Raw genomic sequence first — 19,470 nt, forward strand, 5'->3', positions numbered from 1 at the left:
TAACACCACCAGAAAGTCGCTCGAGCAGGCGGGCAAGCACGTGGACCCGAGATCCATCCCTTCAGTCCCAGGATATTGAAGTACTGGTTATCCAGCTAAGTGTGGCTACAGCAGGGTTTCCCAAAGCATGTTCCATGGAACCCCAATTTCACATTCTGAACGAATTAAGTTTGAGAAACCTCAGGTGCATTCTTCCTCCTGGGGAGTCATGACGTATATTAATGTATTAAAGACTCCAAGAAGGCCTAGAGTGAGAAACTTTGCTTTGTTGAGTTGATTATGAGGCATGGGATCTTTTTTTCTGGGGGATACTTACGCCATGAGCTGTTATTGTAGGGAAGATACTCTGGAGGATGCCGGTCTAAAAATATGCCAGTGGAATGAGAACCATGTGTTTGACCTCCATGCAGACCAGGGAAAAACCGTCCCTTAGCCAGAGACTGGCTCTGGCTTTGACCAAATTGTTGGACAACCGCTGGTCCAAGAGGAAACTTGGCAGAAAAGAACTGATCAGCTCTGTCCAATCCACTCTGCCCACACTGATTAGAGTTCTTTTTGTATCTTAACAACCACATGGAATTTTAAAGAAAACTATTAGAAATCCTTGGGATATCTTTTTTTTCTTTCTTCATTCCTGCCATCCTCCATGACTCCACCATTGACTTTGACTTTCTAAAAAGTCTGGTCTTAAACAGGCGGGAACCGGGGTGGGGGGGGCAGTGGTGCCATGGTGACTCAGTCGGTTAAGCTTCGGACTCTTGATTTCGGCTCAGCTCTTCACTGGGTGTGGAGTGTGCTTGAGGTTCTCTCTGTCCCTCTCCCTTGCTTGTATGAGGGCTTGTACACAGGCTCTCTAAATAAACAAACAAACAAACAAACAAACATAAAATAAAATAAAAAATAAAAAGTCTGGTCTTTGCTCTGGCCAAGACCTGTGGGCTCTCTATCCATCTCTGGGCTGGGCTGGCTCTGGTTAGGGAGGTGAAGCCAGGAAGGGACATGTCCCAGGGTCACAGGGTCCCCAGGGTCCCCAGGCTGTGCACTGTCCCCCTGCTAAATGAGAAGCCCCCCAGCACCCAGTGGGGTCTGAGATCCCCTCTCCCACCTGGGCCACTGGGGTTTCACCAGCAGTGATAAAGCTGGAGACCAGCCTCCTCTGTGAGTCCTCCTGTCACCCCACCCAACCTGCCTTTCGAAAAGGATTCCTGGGGCACAAATAAGGACTATGGCTTCCCTGGCGCCCTTTTGGGGCTATCCAAACCCTGAACGACCAGAAGTCCCTTCGAAGGGGCTCAGATAGAGCTAGTGAAGGACTTCCCCTTTTGTAGCTTGGGAAGAATAGCAACATAAGATGGCAGGAGGCCCAGTCTGGACTTCTGCCTGTATTACCTGCCTGTTGGCTGCTCTCTTCATGTTGGGAGCCACACCAGAGGCCTAAGCCCCTCATGCGGCCCCTGTGTTCGGCCCCACTCCAGCCATGTCATCAGAGAACTACGTGGGCTGGACTTTTCTCAGTTCAGGCTTTTCCCCAGGCCCCAACTCCGTCCTTGGCCTCTTCATACTCCTAAGCAAGTCCACTGAGATTGTGTGTCTGGGGCCAAGGACCAGCAGGCCTCCCCCTGGCTGCCCTCACTCACCATCTTCCCCCATCCCTGTCCATCCTCAGGGCAGAATGTCTGCAGCGAGGCGTCTCCCCCTCCAAAGCCCACGGCCTGGGCTCCAACCTGGTCACTGAGGTCCGTGTCTACAACTGGTTTGCAAACCGCAGGAAGGAGGAGGCGTTCCGGCAGAAGCTGGCCATGGACGCCTACAGCTCCAACCAGACGCACAATCTGAACCCCCTGCTCTCCCACGGCTCTCCCCACCACCAGCCCAGCGCCTCTCCTCCAAATAAGCTGTCAGGTAAGCCCGGCCCAGGCCCCGATGCCTCGGCAGCCCAGCCGTCCTGCGTCTCCCCACTGGTCTCAGCTGGCTCAAGATTTTTCGGAGGAGGAAATGGTGGGATGGTGCTAGGGCTGGCCTCCTCCCATGGCCAAAATCTTGTGAAAGCAGTGTGTGGCTGTGGTCAGGTTTCCTCTGAGTCCTTGCTCAGCCTCCAGGGAGCCCCTCTCCCCAGCCTTTTCTGGGTCCCCTTTCTTCTCCCTGGGTGGCTGCTGACTCAGCAAGGTGGTGCGACTGTCTGATTAGACAGAGAGGCTGTCTTGTTGGCACTCCAGGGCCAAACTGCAGGGGTCACCTCCTCCCCGTCCGGATCTCCCCACAGGGCTCCGTCTGGCCATGGCAGGAGGAGCCCCAGGGCCTGTGGGGAAGGGCCACTCTACTGGCAGTCTCTGCTGCTTGGCTTCGGTACCCTGCCGGAATTAGCATGGAATCAGTCACCTCAAATCTTGGCGGTGCTGAGTTGGCCAAAACTGGTTGGGTATCTACTGTGTGCTCTTGTATGCTGGGCCCCCGGCCTGCCTTAGGCGCCTCTGCTGTGGAGTGTGGGCTTGTCAGGATGGAAGCCTACATCTTCACTGTGGGAAGGTGCCCCTGTGTGCTGAGTGGTGTGGTCTGAGGGTGAGCACTTCTCCCCTCATGGGAGAAAGTTCGGGTTATTCTTGAGAGGCAGAGAAGCCCCCCTCCCCCCCACCCCGGAGAGCGCTAGCCTGATGGCAGAGTAACTCTGTCCCTTAACGGAAATTCAAAGCAGGGTTCAGAGGGCAGAGGCAAACGGCATGTGGCCAGCATGGAGCACGACTGGGGCACTTGCTGCCCACCCGCGGTGATCCACGGAGCTGGAACTAGAGCGGTGGGGGGCGTGGTTGGGGCAAGGGGCATTATTGAGAAGACAATGGCTATTGTACTGGGACCTGTGATCTCCACACCAAAGTCAGGGAGCCTGCAAGCCGAACAAAGGCCAGGCAGCTTTCTGACAAGCTGGGGTTGTGGTGAGGTCACCACGGGGTCGTTTGCGTAGGCCTTCTGTATACTGACAGGAGACACAGAGCAGGGCTGGGGGGGTGGGGGGGCCAGGCAGGTACTGGAAGCTGAGCAGGGTGGGTGCCAAATACAGCCCGAGGGCCCCCCACCCCCGGCCCCAGATCTCGGCCTTTTAAAAAATCATGGAATGCTAGAAATGGGAGGAGCTTCAAAGAAGGAAACTGAGGCCCCAAAGAAGCAGTGACTTGCCAATGTTAAAAGAGCGAGGGTGGCAGAGGCGGCTAGAACTCAGGCCTGCTGGTTCCCACTCGGCGCCAAATAGGTGCGGGCGCGTCCTGCCCACAGAAGCTTCTCGTCTCCTCGGGAAGGCATCATGCTGGCATGGAGTGCCCAGAACCATTGAGGGCCCAAGGCTGTCTTCCAGGGCTTCGTGTGTCCTTCTAGGGAGGAGACTCCTATTTATGGAGCAGTAATTACGGGACACTGTCTGTGTTCAGTGGCTGCCATCCCCTCTGCCTGAATTTTCACTCGGGGCTCATCGCGATAGTCCTTGTCCATGCCCAGAGAGGGAATTCTCCAGACTCGGTTTTGAATCCTGTACCTAGCCAGCCAGGTTGATCCCCACAACTGCAGTGTGACCCAGTCACATCACTTCTCCACGTCTGACTTTCCCGTCTGTAGAACAAAGAAATAGGACCTACCTCATCGGGCCCACGTGAGGAGTAAATGAGAGAATGTGTAAACACCATCTTTCCCAATAAACGGTGACGACTGTCATTATTGCTCTCGTTCTGGCGAGCAACAGCGGAAAGAAAGGCAGCAGCACTCCCTTTCCTCCTAACTTGCACACCCCGGGGGCATTATCTCCTAAGAGGCAGTGACATGCACCCTGGCCCTGGGACTGGGCTAGGGCCTGGGGTGCAGGGTGCTGGGAGGCGTGACTGTGGCCCCCTCTCAGGCTGCCAGGGTGGCACGTGAGCTGTGCTGGGGTGCCTAGGGGATGCACCCCAGGCTAGGCAGACAGCAGGCTGGAGCCCGGCGCTCAGGGTAGGCTACGGTCTGCAGAGCCTTGCGGTGTGCTTCCTATCATGGGCCCCACCACCAAGGTAGGGCCTCTAGCCAAGCCCAGATTGTACCTGGATGCAGAATACAAAAAGAGCTCTATGGGGGCCAAGGAGAAACCAAGACCCAGAGTCAGCATCGGCACTAGCACCCTCTAAGGCTAAGCGGGGGGGGGCCGGGGGCGGGGAGGGACAAGGCCCCAGACCCCTCCTCTGCACTCCCTCCCCTCCACACACCTGCCTCTAAGCCAGGAGGCCCGGAGGCACCTTAGAGACACGTCTTTCCCTTGAACCTTCTTCCTGGAGAGGAGAGCATCCCATCTCTAAGGAGCTCCTGGTCTCGTAGCCACTCTCGGTGGGTTGCGGCCCACTTGCCCACAGTGACCACAGTGTGACCCGGCTGCTGGAATGTCCAGCACAATAGGAGTGGCAGGGGGAGCACTTTGCCTCTGTCAGCGGCTGATTGGTTACAAGGTGCCCTACAAACACCCTGTCAGCAGAAATCAGCTGTTTTCGGTGCTGCCCCTCCCGCCTTTACAATCACACACCAGCATGCAGCCCAGGGTTGTCATGGCTTTGTCTCCCTTATGCATGCTTAATTGACAATTAAGTTGGGGCTTTGAACCAGCCTGGCTGCCGCTGATGGGCCTTCATCTTTCCAGTGAGAGTCACAGGGGCACCCTTTGTTTGCTCTTCTTGGGGGCCTGAAGTTACTGTAGCAGGCTGCAGGCAGCCATTTATCTTCAGCCTGGAAGGCCTTTATCTGCACCCCCCCCCCATTCCAGCTCTCGTCAGCAGGAGCTGTCCCTCGTTATAGGCCCCATGACAGCCCATTCTGAGGCCATTGAGGAGGCCCGGAGTGATGGCCCCTACCTCCATTCTGGAGTGGAATCAAGAGAAAGGCCCCCAAAAGGTCAGAGAGCAGGGCTGTGGTAAGGGAAGGGACTGGTTGGAGACAGGTGCTTGTATTGATTGGCTCGAGGAGGAGGAGGGAGGAGGGGGTTGGCGTGGACTGGAATCAGGGCTAGCCTTGGCCCAAGCCTTGGGATCCAGCTGCATGAGCCGTCACGCCCCCTGTGCCCTCTCCTCCAGCCTGCAGCAAATTCACTCACCCGGCCCGCGTGCCACAGCCAGGGAGGGCCAGACGGTCCTCGCCAGCCTTCATTCGCCCCACGCGTCATATCCTTCACTCATCTTTCAAGAAGGGGATTGAGGCTCAGCCTCCTGGAAAGAAAGAGAGGCACCAAGACAAGAGGGAGCCCTTCCAGAAGAATCTTTGGGCACCCTGACCGATAACCTCTTTAAGTGGGGGCCTTGATTTCTTGTGGCTGCTTCCTCCTGTCTCCCTTCAAACTCGGTTGCCCCCTCTCTGAGCCCAGTGGACTTGATGGCCCCGATGGTCGTATCAGAGCTTAAAACCCAGGGAATCCTGCTGCCTGCATCCCTCTTGGCCCCTTTCTTCACCCGCCCTCCCAAGTCACCCACAAGAATCTAAGCCTGGGACTTAGACAAACCAGACTCTGGGCCAGGATATCTGTGTGATTGCTGCTGCTTTCCCTGATGCTGAAATTGGTAGGACCCAAGGAAATCTCCAAAGCGCCCAGGGGAAGGGTTATGGCTCCACGTGAATAATCATAAGGTCTAGTGTTGATTAAATATCTCCTGGGTCCCAGGCCCTGGGCTGAGCACCTACATGCGTCATCTTATTTAAGCCTCACAGCAACCCTGTAAGGGCAGAAACCTTCTGTCCCCGTACCCCCATTCTACAGTCAAGGAAGGGGAGAGGTTTAGAATGTAGATAATTTGCCCAAGTTCATATAATTAGTAAGTGGCAGGCAGGTTTTAAACTGTCACACGCCGACCATCTCTCTGCTTTATGCAGATGCTAAGAACTTGGCAGGCATGGAAACACACACACACACACACACACACACACACACACACACTCCCTTCTTCCACATTCTTATTGCTCCCCTCTGAATGACAAAAAGGCTTTAGGAGAATGTGGCTGAGGATGGCGGGGAGGCTCCCCTGCCCCATCTCCCATTCTGGCTTGGTTACTCCTCCCCCCACCGGCATTACAACTGTTGCCCCTGACCAAGGAAGATTTTGCACCCTGCCTGGGGAAGAAATTCAAGCCCCCTCTTTCACGACCCCATCCCCATATGGGCAGGGATTTGAACTGCCCTTGCAGTCCTGCACTGTCTGGGGCACTAAATGCCTTAACAACTTAATGGGGCTTCAGAGACGGGTGCAGGCATCTCAGCTCCCCTCTGGAGCTCCGCCCCCCCCCCCAGCAGCAGACGAGGGGGTGGTTTATGAGGGCGGCTGTAAAAATATTCATCTCCACAGCAGAGATCCCCATGGTAAATAAACCTTATTGTCCCCGAGTAGCAGATTATTTCAGTTCAGAAAAGAAACAAATCCTGCCTTGAAACATCTGGTATCGGAGGAAACACTTTGGTACTGACTTGGAGTTGAGTGGTAGACCTGGCTCCGGGGTTCTCCTTCATCAGGAGCTTATCTGACGGCCATTTTATCTGCTAAATTTGAAGGTCGTTTTATCTTGCAGTACCACCCCATCGGCTGCCACTAGATTGAGGAAGACAATCAGGATATTAATGAGATTAAGAGGCCCAGCCTTCAGAGATTCTGCTGGCAACCTCCTCCTGATAGTGGACCAACCCTGGTCTGCATACAAAGAAACCTGACTGCTGGGCTGGTGGGGCTCAGAGGCTCTCCACAAAGGGGCCAGGAGATACTGGAGTGCTATCGCTGTAGGCAGCCCCGTTGGCCATGCCTAATCCCCCTGAAGGACCCTTAGATGATTCAAGGACTCCTTGTTGTCTCCAAACAGCTCGAAGGAGGAAGGAAGCTGCTTGCACGGACAGAGCCCCAGCCAGCAGGTTCCTGGAGAAGTGCCCTTGGAATCTGTTTGTTGAAGTGTTTTGGGTTTTTTTTTTTTAAGATTTTATTTGAGCAAGAGAGAAAGAGAGAGAGGGTGCGCTCGCACACAAGTGGTGGGGAGGGGCAGAGGGAGAGGGAGAGAAGCAGACTTCCCGTGGGGCTCGATCCCAGGACCCTGAGACTGTGACCTGAGCTGAAGGCAGACACTTAACTGACTGAGCCACCCAGGCATCCCTGTTTGTTGAAGCCTTGATGGGAACTGACAGGAGTTTGGGGGGAATTAAGCACCAGAGGTGCAGAGAGCGGCCAAAATCTGTGCAAGGATCTTGGAAGCAAACTTCCTTGATGGGAAGGCCCAAGGTCTGGCATTTTGCCTCTACCCACTTATCAAGAAGAAGTACAAGTGCAAATGAGGAAGATATACAGACAGAGAGATAGAGATTGTATAGATATATACAGATGAATGAATGAATGAAACATAGCCCCAAAATAAGGTCAGATGAGGCATTCAGTTGTTATCCTAGTGGTCATGGGATCTCTGGTATAGGGGTTGGCAAAACTTCTTCTGTGAAGAACTAGATAGTAAATATTTTAGGCTTTTCAGGCCATATAGTCTCCTTTCACAACGACTTCACTCTACTTCACTCTGCCTTTGCAGAATAAAAGCAGCCCTGGACCATATGGAAATGAGTGTGTGTGGCTGTCTCCCAATGAAACCTTATTTATGGGACTGAAATTCAAATTTCCTATAATTTTCAGACATCACAAAATATTCTCCTTTTAATTTTTTCCCCAACCATTTAAAAATGTAAAAACCAAGCTGAGCTAATGGGTCCTACAGAAACAGGCTGCTTTGGCCTGGGGGCCACAGTTTGCTGACCCCCACTCTAGGATAATTGTTCCCAAACTCTGCCACACTTTAGAATCAACTAGGGAGCTTCTAAAAATCCCAATGCCCAGGCTGTGCCATAGACGCCTGACGTGTAATAACCCAGACATGGAATACACACTGAAGATAATCTGGGGAAGTGCTTTCATAAATCCAGTGGGCATAGCAACAAAATCATAGGCTGTGCAGGAAGACCTGAATTCCAGCTTCAACTTGGCCACTCATTAGCCGTGTGACCCTGGGCAAATCTCTGGGATCACTAAGGCCCAGTTTCTCAATTTGTAAAACGGGGACACCAATTTATGCAGATGCTACAAGGATTAAATGAGATAATGCATGTAAAGCACCCTAAAGATAGCAGGTGCTCATAAATGGTAGCTAATACCATTCCTTGCAGAGCCTTGTTTTGGGGTTTCCCCCCTCTCTTTCGCTCTATTTCTCTTGGAGGTTTCTTCCAGTCCTGACTTTTAGAGAATTTTTTTTTAAGATTTCATTTATTTGACATAGGGAGAGAGAGAGAGAGAGAGAGCACAAGCAGGGGGAGTGGCAGGGAGGGGGAGAAGCAGACTCCCGGCTGAGCAAGGAGCCCGACGCTGGGCTCAATCCCAGGCCCCTGGGATCGGGACCTGAGCCGAAGGTAGACGCTTAACTGACTGAGCCACCCAGGCGCCACCCCCCCCCCAACTTTTAGAGAATTTGAGTGTGTCCAACTAGATACTCATCTTGGTGTTTGCAGCAAACTGAGGCCGGCCTCTGGTAGCATACTGAGTGTAAGGCAGCTGCTCCTTCTTCCAAGGACTGCTCTGTGTCATGCATAGCACCCCTCCAATACCATATCCAGTACTATAGGCATGTAGTGCAAATGCACTAAACAGGGAGAGAAAGTGGGGGAAGCACCAAGGATTGTGGGGAGGGGCAGAGGCTCCTGACCATGTAGCGGGAGGTCAGGTTCATAAGATGACCCTGAATTTCCTGGAGGGCATTTTTCTCCTTTAATTTAAGGAGGCGTGAGCACCCTGCTTGTCAGTAATTAGCCCCGGGAACCTGCCAATTAGAGGGGGTGTGGTCCTTTCTTGGTGGAAGCCCAATCTGAGAAGCTTAATGGCCTTTTGTTCTTAGGAAGGAGGCTCCCCCAAACTTCAGGTGAAAAGAGTGGCAGGAAGGGGAGGGTGGGCACATCCCCTGCGGTGAATGTGGGAAACCTCAGAAGCTCCAGAGGGCAGATTTTCTGGAAGCTTCTTCCCTCCACCTGTGAGCCTGCATCAGCTTTAGACCCCTTCCCTCTGCTCTGGCTGCAGCGGCCCCGACAAAGGTTGAGCCAATGAAGCTCAGTCTCTAATGCTTTCAGGAAGTCAAGAACCAGCCTTCTTAGGACCCATACTCCCGCCCTTTCCAGGTCGGAGGAACACCTCCATGCAGATACATTAAGTGTTTAATGACTCTCCCGAGGGAGGTCTACAGCCCCTGAAGCAAGCTGGCTACAGGCAGTGCCTTGCCTGGACCACACTCAAACAGGTTTGGGCTTGATCTATGGTTCTTTCACCATCTGGTGGTTACTTAGTCTCTCTGAACCCCAGTTTCTTCATCTATGAACTAGAGATCATGATACCTATCTCCTGAGGGCTGTTGAGAGGCTTAAGGATGATCCACGGCCAGGAGCCAAGCACAGTGCCTGACCAGGAGGGTCTTGGGGCGTTGGCTCAGGAGCCCTCAGGGCCTTGAGAGGAAAAGCTTTGGATTTCCCTGGGTTCCTGACGGGGGTGTGGCTTGCAGTTTCACCCTGGAAGTTTCTCTGTGCAGGAGCCCTGCTTCTCATTTGAGACATCAGAAACCATGAAGTCCGAGTATTGGCAGGACCTGGGCTTTTCCAATCTCCTTCCCAGGCCACATAGAAGGCATCTGGGGAGCTCATTAAAAACACCCACGTCTCCCCTACCCACACCTTTTAGAATCAAAACCTGACGTGGGGGGTCAGGCACGGGAAGTTTCAACAAACTCCTGAAGAGATGTGGAGGGCTGGATGTCATCAGGCTAGGTGGAACAGGAGGGTCCTGAAGGGATTGATGATCATCCTGATGGCCCTTTGCTGAACTAGGAGAAGTGAGGCAGCCAGCCGAGGGAAGGGCCCTGGACCCGGATTCAGGAAACCAGAGCCGTGAATGGCAGGGGTACCTTGGGCCGATCACTTAATTTCTCAGGGATTCTGGCAAATGAGGGTGTTGGACCTCTCAGCTCTGACCGGTTATTATTAGGAGACTGGGTGTCGTATCGAGTCTTGGGGCCCAGGACTCAGCTGCTTGAAGCAGCAGAGGGAGGTTGGCCATTGTGATACCTTATTGTTAAGCTCATCATCTGTTTCTCTCCCTCGCTCCTTCCCCATTTCAGGAACTGTGTGCTGTTACAATCCTTCCACCTTTATTAGGGACCATTAGAGCTTTACAGCACCAGTAGATTGGGTGGGGCCAGTCACAATAAACAGATTTATAATGGGTGTAAACGAGACACCTATCACTGTTGGAGGTTAACACTTTCAGGGCCTTTGAGTGGCAGCCTGCATGCCCAGACCTTCTGGCCCTGCCCACCGCAGGGAGCCTCTTCCTGGTCAGCGCCTGTTGGACTGGGTTGGCAATAAAGCCCAGTGAGTTCTTGCTCGGGTGGGAAACCTCTAAATAACATCCCCCATCTGTGTAACATCGATTTGCATGGTGGGCACAAAATAGCTGCTTAATTTATCTCAAGATGTTTTGCGAATGGAAACGTTCAAGTTTACAAATGGAAACAGAACGAGCCACCTGCTCCTTCTTGAGAATCCTCCTGCCAGGTGAAATAGAGGGTTTGCTTCTCATCGTGTCAAAGAAAAAGAAACAAACCAAGTAAGTCTGTTCTCTCTGCAAAGAAAGTCGTTGCGGATGTCTCTAGAACTGTGTATGTATTCTGAATGGTAGAATGCTGGGCTGTACCAATGTCTGAGCCCGAGTGGGCTTTCTTCCCCAGTGGGTTTCCAGTCCATAGCTGGTGCCTGGCATATGGTAGACGTTCCGTGTATCTTGCGCTGATGGGATCTATTAGAGAGGGCTTCTCCTCCAAGAAGCTGAATGCATAAATCCCCTGTTGTATAATCTGTTACTCAGTTTTAAACTGAGCATGGACTTTGTTTCATTTTACATAACATAGTATATATTATTATTTAAAGCATGTATTCCTTTTCTAGAACAGTATCATTCAGTTCTACCTCTGTTGATGCTGCTTAACCAAAATACAGTCACACACACACCCTCCAACATTAAATACTACCAGGAAGTTGTCAAAGAGCATATTAGTTCTCCCTTAATGTTCTCCTGGTTTAGTTTCTACTAGTTTACTAGCTTCGTTTAGTCTACTCGTTTGATTTTGTTCTACGAGTTAGCTTCATGTTCTACTAGATTAGTTCTTATAATCTCTCACCAGCATCCCTTGGGCAAGAAAAGAGCTAGAATGCCTCTTCCTGAGTTTTTGTTGAGTGAACTGAGGTCTGGAAAACGGACCTGGACGTTTTGCAGATCAGTGTCATTTGGCAAGTTGGCTCTAAGCTGCCACCATCCTCGGTGAGTGCTCCCTGAGCACTCTGTTGGTGCTCCTGTTCAGTGGAAGCCAGTGACCATCCAGCCTCCGAAGCTTCGGTGCCCGCCCGACACCTGGTGCTGCCTGGGACCAGCGTCCATGAGCTGGTGACCCGTAGCTGTCTGTCATGATGATAGTGATGGTCTGGCGGCGGTGATGAAGAGGCTGGGGTCTGGCCAGGCGAACGCCCATAAGGAGGCGGCTCTGACACTTGCCAGGCCTCAAAGGATCTTCTCCCTGGGTGTCACTTCCCAGCAGGGCCCTGCTTATGAATAGGTCGCAGTGGAAAACCTCTCCTTTCTGAGGCAATTTTATGAGCCCTTCAGTCACAATACAGATGTCTGTTTTTAGGACCTTACTTTTGTATAGACACCCAGTGGCTCAGTCTGCTGATGGCTTTATAGCCTTCCCCCATTGCCCAGACCTACTAGAAGCATCATCATTCTCCTCGCCAGCCAAGCCCAGGGGCCTTTGTTGCAGCCACATTACCCCTCCCCGCAAAGGCTGCCTCTGAGAATAGAGACCCCAGGAGCCAGACTGCAGCCGGGCTCCGTCTGTCCTCATGGCCTTTAGGCCTAACGACGTCCACCATTAACCCTTCTTAGTTTTACTCCAACTTCCTTTGGAGAAAAAGGCATTTAAGTGACTCATGTTGCCACAGCAGACTCCCATTAATTGATCCTTCCTCAAAGTCAACCCGATGAGGCCCCGAACTGGGTTCTAACAGGGTGAGTCTAAATTTGGGGTTCCCACCCACAGCCCCAAACTTTCAGAAATGGTCAGCCTGTGCTCATGGGAGCACCCGTTCCCATCCCCCCCTTGAAGCACCCTAGGTAATGGGTGTTATGCTTAGGGCTCAAGAAGTCAGGAAGGGATAGGCTCCCTGCAGGCACCCCATTGGCCCTTTTTGACACTAGGTAAAGCACTGCCCGAGATCTCTGCCGCTTCATACGAAACACTTACTCCGCCGTGCACCCACCTCCGGCCTTCAAACACCAAGTCGCCCAAACGTGTCAGTGCTATTTCTACCTCGATCACATTTTACTGTCTCTCTTTCTCCTTCTCTCTCACTACCCCCTTCTCCCTTCTTTAAGAGGTATGCCTCCCACTAACCTCAGCAAAACCAGGAGATCTAGAGGAGAAGTGTATCTCGCTCCCACTTCTCTACCGCTCAGCTCAGCAGACTGACGGTGTGGAGCCTGGTTAGAACTAAAGTGCAGGTCATTCAATCATCAGCTGCTCATTCCAGCAATATGTACTGAGTGCCTACATGGGCTAGGCTCGGGGCACCTGGGTGGCTCGGTCGGTTAAGCGTCTGCTTTCAGCTCAGGTCATGATCCCAGAGTCCTGGGATCGAGTCCCGCGTCGGGCTCCCTGCTCAGCGAGGAGTCTGCTTCTCCCTCTCCCTCTGCCGCTCCCCCTGCTTGTGCTCTCTCTCTCTCAAATAAAAATGAAATCTTTAAATAAATAAATGAAAATAAAACTAAATGGGCCAGGCCCTGTGCGAGGCACTGAGGACACAGTGGAGAAGGCAGGCAAGGTCCTGCCCTCACTGGGCTTACCTTCCTTCCTTCCATTGGGAGATAAGCCAAGCAACAAGTAAACAAAATCATTTCCAACCGTTGGTGGCTCACGACGGAGGCTCAGCATACCTGGAATCAGTTCAGGGCTTACGGAGAAGGGAAGGAAGTGTCAGCTTCGGAACACCGCTGACCTGCTGGGGGAGACCCTTTAGCAAGAGGTAGTGAAAATAACCTCTTCCTCTTCGAACCTCAGTTTTCCATTCTGTCAAATGGACATCTGTGACACATGGAAAGCGGCGTGTGTAGATCACTCACAGAGGTGAGGGCTTCTCAAGCTGTCAAGGGCTGGCCTGGCCTCTTTCACTTAGAGCTGCAGCCTCCAGGCTGAAGTGCTCATTGCAAATCATCTGATGTTTGCCTGCAGAGACTGACTCTGTGGTGAGGACCTGGCGGGGTGGCCTCATGGGGGAGGACAGGCCGAGTCTCCGTTGCCCTTCTACCTCCCCACGTGTGTGATTTTCTCAGGCACACTGTGCTCGTTAGCGTCTGTTCTCAGCCAAGATGCTTTTGATGGAAGACGACTTTTTTTTTTCCTTTTCTTTTCTTGGCTCCCTTTGCTTTGATTTTTATAAGAAAACCAGTTTGTGGGCTTCCCTTAAGTATCACTCCACTTTTACTCCTTGAGTTCAAGAGTGTTTACCGTCCCCGCAGGCCTGTCTGTGTTTCTCCTCTTACGAACCGGCCTCCTCACTGAGCCACCTCAGGTAGAAGGCGATGTGGAATTGAAACCAGCCTAGTGTTTAAACTGCTTTCATCTTACATCAGCTTTTTCCTCTCAGGCTTTCAGATTTTTAATCTCCTAAACTCTCTGCAAACATTAATCTTGATGCCCAGAGAGGAGGAAATATGACTAAGAACTGGCAGGAGGCCCGTGTCGCCGATGAGGACACTGAGGCAGCAGGGCGAGCTCCACCATGGAAAGCTTGCGTTTCTGGAGTTCCCAGTTACAAACCGGGGAACCGTGTGCATTCTTTTATCCCAGATGAGCGTCTCAGAAGTTCCCTAGATGGAATCATTTGTGTCTCTGCCTCTTTCCTCAAGAAAGTGACACCTCTACGGGAAAAGGGGAGTGGATTTCTGAGGATGCATGACCGGGCCCATCAGGACTGGCCTAATTCCTCCTGGCCCCTTCCCCGGCCCGGAGTTTTGGCGTCATTGGAAAGACAGCTCTGTCTACCCATAATTGATGGACAGGGTTGTTTCCTTTTCTCCTTCACACACTCCCTCTTGCCTGGGCTTAAATTCCCAGTTTCTAGACCCAACAGGGTTGGGCTGTGCTCTGCATGAGGTTAGAAACACAGGGGAAGAATGTGTGTGACAGAGCTCTGGCCAGTTGAGTAATGTTTACTCTGTTGGTGGCTGGGACGCTCGTTCGCCCTGGCAGAGGTCCATCAGCCGGAGGAACATTCCTGCATTATCAGGGATGGGAGATTGGCTTTGAAATGTCAAGGGTGAAAGGCATCCCACCAGGTTCTGGGTGCAGCTCACAGACCCCAGGAAAATGGGCCCCCTGGCTTCAGTGCCAAAGGCCACATGGGGGCAAGCCGAGCCTCACTTTGCCCAGGAGGCCCCACCTCCCTCTTCCCCTGCTTCCTATAAAAGAGCGATTTCTGGTCATGTTTCCCTGGCTGACATTGCTCTTCTGTTTGCGCAGCTTTTTCTCTCCCCAGAAATCCCGGTGCTTCTCTCACCTTATTTTACTCACTCATCATTCTGGCCTCTGAGGAAGGAAGACCCATATGCCCACCTTGTAGAGAAAACCGCCAAGACCCCAAAGTTGACTGGTCCAGAATCATCAAGGCAGAGAGACAGAATTCGTTTCAAGTGTCTAGACGCCGATGCCCTGTTGATTTCTGGAATTGTGGAATTCCAGTTGTTTTGAGAAGCTCTAAGAGAGCTGTAAGTTCTCAGCCCCTGAAGCACAGGTTTCTGAAAAGTCCTTGTGATTAATTACACCCTGAGCGGGTCCTCTCTGGGGTCCTCCTGCAAGGCAGTTGTGTCTGTCCTCAAACACAGGTGCATGGTCAGTTCTGTAGAAGCTGACATTTACATCATAAAAACCACCATGCTCTGTAAAGTCATGCAATGAAAACCATGGGGTTTATGGGGGGAAAATGGGGTTAAGGGCACACTACTCAAAACTTCTTCAGTGACACCCTTTAAAAAGATAAGACTCTAATAAAGGGATGAGCAGAGTTTTACCCCCGTTAACTGGTTAGGAAATGCATCAGTGTGACAATAAATATGGCATTTTACCTTGAAAAAGTCCTGAAGTTTGCATATGGAGGCAGGCGTCAGAAGGGTCTCAGCTTGTGAGTTCGTGTGAAGTGGTGGGTGGAGGGTTGTCGGAAATCGGAGGGAAGGTTCTAACTCCAGATGTGGATGGATATGGCCTATAGCACATGCAGGAACCTGCTGGTAGCTGGTAGACGCTTGAAGGGTGTGTGTGTATGTGTGTGCACGTGTTTTCCCATGTGGCTCCACCCAGCTGGGTGCAGGTTTCTGAAATCCTCAAATGGGAAATTCACGTTGCACTCAGATTATTCCATAATGTATCAATAGAATTGGACCAGATCCACACTTTCGCTATCAACATTGCCGCGGGACTGACTGCATTTTCTCCTTCTGCCGGAAGGAATGCTCCCTTGTTTTAGAGCATGCGTGCTCAAAGCAACTGAGGGCTCATTCCTTCTTTCAGGAAATGTTCACAGTCCCAGGCCCTCTGTTAGGCTCCGAGGATGCAACATTGAGTAAAAAGCCATCCCTTCCTTTAAGAGGGAGAGAGAAGTACCCTATCATAGGAACATTATGGTGCCTGGTGACTGACTCCTGCTGTAAGCGTCTCAACTGCATGTGAAATGCAAAGGGCAAAGCAGATAACTACCAGGATGAATCAAGGAGCGCCTCACAGAGGAGGTGACCTTTAGCCCTCTTGAAAAGATGCAACATGGAGGAGAAGGGAAGAGCTTTCCCGGCAGAGGGAACAGCAGAAGCAAAGGCACAGAGGCAGGAGATGGCAGGGCCAACATGACGGACAGCAGGTGCTCTGACATAGCTGTATGGGATGTCATGCGAGGTGAGGCAGCTAAGGGGCTGGAGTCACAGAGGCTCGATTCTGCTAGTCTTTGCTGTTGGGGCTTTTCCGGAAGGCAGTGAGGGGCCGTCCTAGGTTTCCAAAGAGGGCAGTGACACGGTGCGAGTTTGTTTAAGAAAGAAATCCCAAGCTGCAGCAATGTGAAGACTGCCCTGGAGGAGGGTGTTGGCACAGGAAGCAGAGTGTGGAGATGCTGGCTTCTGGAACCATGAACTCCGTCCATGTTTTGATACTTCTGAGCAGTCATATTGCATAGAAACTGGATGAATTGTCTCTGTCCCACATGCCATCAGGAATTCAGAAAGAGCCCAACACCCATGATACTGAGGCCTAGGAACAGGTGAAGGAGGTCAGCTCCTCACCAGGATCTCAGGGATGTCTCTAGATTCTAGCTGGGATGACTTTTGCTGCTGGGCACATGTGCCGTGGTTTCTAGGACCAGCGATGGGGACATGGCCGATGAGTGCCTTGAGCCAGGAAGTGAGTGCAAGGTACAGGGCCACCTTCTAGCATTGTCATACCTCCTCTTGGGCCCTCTGGGGCTATTAACCCAGCATCTTTGGGCAGTCAGTAGTAAACCAGAGCCCTTGTGGTAGTATTTACGTTCAGAGCTTGCAGGGGTGAAGGAAGAAGGGAAGATGCCATTCCACTTGCCTAGCACAGTACCCGGCACGTGAGAGGTGCTCAGTCAAGTTTGTGTGAACTCAGCCTTCCTGAAAACGTCTTTTAGACCAAGACAGTCCCAAAGTAGAAGGAGCTGAGGTATCTTGAGCCACTCTTATGTGCCAAGCACGTTCTGGGGTCTTCCACATCCCTTAAGTCATTCATCTTCTTCCCAATGAGCTAAGGGGCAGAGTTTGTTAACAGCAAAGAAACTGAAGCTCGGGGAGGTTCAGTCACCTCCCCAAGGCCACACAGCTAATGTGTGGTAAAGCCAGGATTTAAACCCGGGTTGCCTGGCTCCAGAGCCTCCGCCACTTTCCTTCTCCCTTGATGCGCTCTCCTGGGTTTGTGAAATACCCAAGGACCTGGCCGCTCCTTCCTCTAACAAGAACACCTATTCCTGGTGGATCACCAGCCACTGTCTTGTGATACACCTTCCACCTTCACACCCCCTTTAAGGCGACTGCCTGATTACAGCCACCTTCTCTGGGCCCAGAGTGATTGCCCAACTCCTCGTGAGAGGAGCACTGGTGGGAAAGGTTACAGGTGAATCTGGGTGAGCAGCCCCCCGCCTCGCTCCCACCACACTTCGGCAGTGATAACAGCCCCCTCCCGCAGCGGGCAGTCCTCTGGCTCGGAGATGAGGAAGCTGGAGTTCACCCAATACACTGAAGGCAGAGCTGAGATCAGCCGGGGATGCCCTAAACTCCCAGCCCGATGCTCCCCCTTCGCCAGAGGTCTAAGCCCACCAGTCTTTTAACAGAACAGCCCCACCCTTACATTTCTCCTAGAATGAAGTTCTGCTGGGGCTAGCAAACAAGGTTTAAACACCACAGCAGCCTTGGGCTACACTGCCTGGGTTCTAACAAATGGCTCTTGACACTCTTCTGCCAGGCTCCCTCTTAAAGAAGGCTTTTGTTTCCTGCGGATATCCTTGGTTAATTATTTTTAAATAAATAATTATGTAGCCTGTGGTAGGGGAGAAGCCTCCCCATGACCCATATTTGATCATCAGAGGACTGGCCCTCTTCCTTCGGCCAAATTAAATAGGCTAAAACCAGAGTCTGTTTGACTTGAGGCTGAATCGATGATGGGGACAGGCTGGGAGGTGAACACACACCTGACTCCCAGCGTTATCACCACTCTCTCAAGAGCAGAGCATCTTGGGGAGGTAAATAGCTGGCCAGGGAGTCAGAGAAAGCAGGAGAAAACAGGGTGAAGTCCAGTCCCTCCAAAAGGAAAGAATGAGAGGGGCAGGGGCCAGGCCTGCCTCCCAGGTTGCCTCCAGAGCAAAACATCAGGGCTTCTACAGGGTAGGCTCCTTTGGGAGCCCTTCTCCGGGGACAGGTCATTCCGTTCGGTACTTAGAATCTGCCTTAAGTTGTCTAGAATTCTAGAGTCTTAGGGCAAGTGCCTTGGGGTCCATCTCCATACCAGCTCCCTCCCCACCTATAGTTACCATTTATTTAGCATTATGCTAGGAGACTTATAGATACTTTCTCCTATCGCCAAATAGACCTGTTAAGGAAGCATTTCCTCCATTGTATGAGAGGACGCTACAGCACAGATGGAGAAGTTATTTTCTCAAGATCACACATCTCCAAAGAGCAAAGTCAAGATTCGAGCCTGAGTTTGTCAAGCTCTCAAGCCCACAGTCTTCTCCCTGTCCCTCCTTGTCAGAAAATGTTTCCGATTACTGATATGAAACCTGCCTCCCCTATTTATCACTGGATCTGCTCTGGCTCCTGAGCTCACGAGGCGCACGTCTTTCTTCTCCTCCATAACAATACTGTGAGCTGTTGGACGCATCCTGCCAGGAGCCTGGGGGCAAATGTGAGTGGAGGAAAAAAGCACCTGATGTGATCCAGTGGGACGGAGTAGACGGGGTAAATAGGAGACCTCAGGGCCACAGATAGCTGTGGAGGATTACGGGCAGGACTGGGCAGGGGGTGCCGGTTTGGAGGCAGGGAAGCCTTTCTTCCTTTTAACTCCACGGCGCCTGTTCCCCCCAAAATGTGGTACCCTAGACCAATAACTACCAAATTCCCGTGCGGTCCCACTGCCACTGCCACCCCCACCGGCAGCCCCGTGCGTCAAAGGGTGGGGACAACCAGCAATAGAAGAAGCCCATAAAGCACGCATCAAGCCACTCAGAGTCAAGCAGGTTGCTCTTGAAGGTTAGAACCCTGCCTTAGCATTTGTTTGTTTTCTTCCCAGCCCTCTGAGGCTCTAGGTCATATCAGCCTTGGGTAACGTCCTTCGGGCCATGCCAGGAAAACTGGCCTGGGGCTCCTCTTGGCAAGCTGCGTCTTAGCGATTTGGAGGCTGCTTAGTGATTTGGAGGCTCCTGGGGGAACTTTGCAGCCTCCTCGGGAGGGTGGGGCTCCAGGGGGAGCAGGAAGCAGGGCAGGGGGAGACAGACCAGCAGAATCCGTATCCTTAATACAGTGAGAGTTAATGTGGGGAAAGCTGGTAAATGGAGAATTGTAGGCAGACAGTTGGCCCACCTCTCCAAACGATTGCATGCCCAGAGCATTCGTCTCCCTCCCCTGCAGGTAGACACAGGGTCCCTCAAACCTTTTTGTTGAATCCAAAGAGAAAAACGAGAACAAGGGTCTTCGTCAGCTTTGAGCTTAGAGTGAGATGTCCCAGCGACCCCCAGCTTTATCTTTGGCAGTCTCATGGGCCCATCCAGCAGGACTTTGACCCTGCAAACTGGGCAACTGGTTCTTTGCCCCCCTCCACTCCCCC

General features: G+C 52.2%; 1 protein-coding gene and 1 long non-coding RNA gene across 7 annotated transcripts in view; one reads left to right on the forward strand and one right to left on the reverse strand.

Moving 5' to 3' along the window:
- HNF1B (HNF1 homeobox B) overlaps window positions 1–19,470 on the forward strand; it is a 52,608-nt gene that overhangs the window by 10,019 nt on the left and 23,119 nt on the right. For all 6 annotated transcript variants that reach the window (XM_073879461.1, XM_025851268.2, XM_073879464.1 and 3 more), the window contains exon 4: window positions 1,667–1,902. In XM_073879461.1, coding sequence (XP_073735562.1) covers window positions 1,667–1,902 — 236 coding nt within the window. The remainder of the gene's footprint in view (window positions 1–1,666; window positions 1,903–19,470) is intronic.
- Window positions 15–19,470, reverse strand: part of LOC141370415 (uncharacterized) — a 20,552-nt gene continuing 1,096 nt past the window's right edge. The window contains exons 2-4 of the long non-coding RNA XR_012374444.1: window positions 6,455–6,575; window positions 5,096–5,207; window positions 15–853 (exon numbers count right to left, since the gene is read on the reverse strand). This is a non-coding gene — a long non-coding RNA (uncharacterized lncRNA). The remainder of the gene's footprint in view (window positions 854–5,095; window positions 5,208–6,454; window positions 6,576–19,470) is intronic.

The sequence above is a fragment of the Callorhinus ursinus genome, unplaced genomic scaffold (assembly GCF_003265705.2).
Source record: "Callorhinus ursinus isolate GAN/ISIS: 27379988/994484 unplaced genomic scaffold, GSC_fseal_2.0 scaffold34, whole genome shotgun sequence".
Classification (NCBI taxonomy): domain Eukaryota; kingdom Metazoa; phylum Chordata; class Mammalia; order Carnivora; family Otariidae; genus Callorhinus; species Callorhinus ursinus.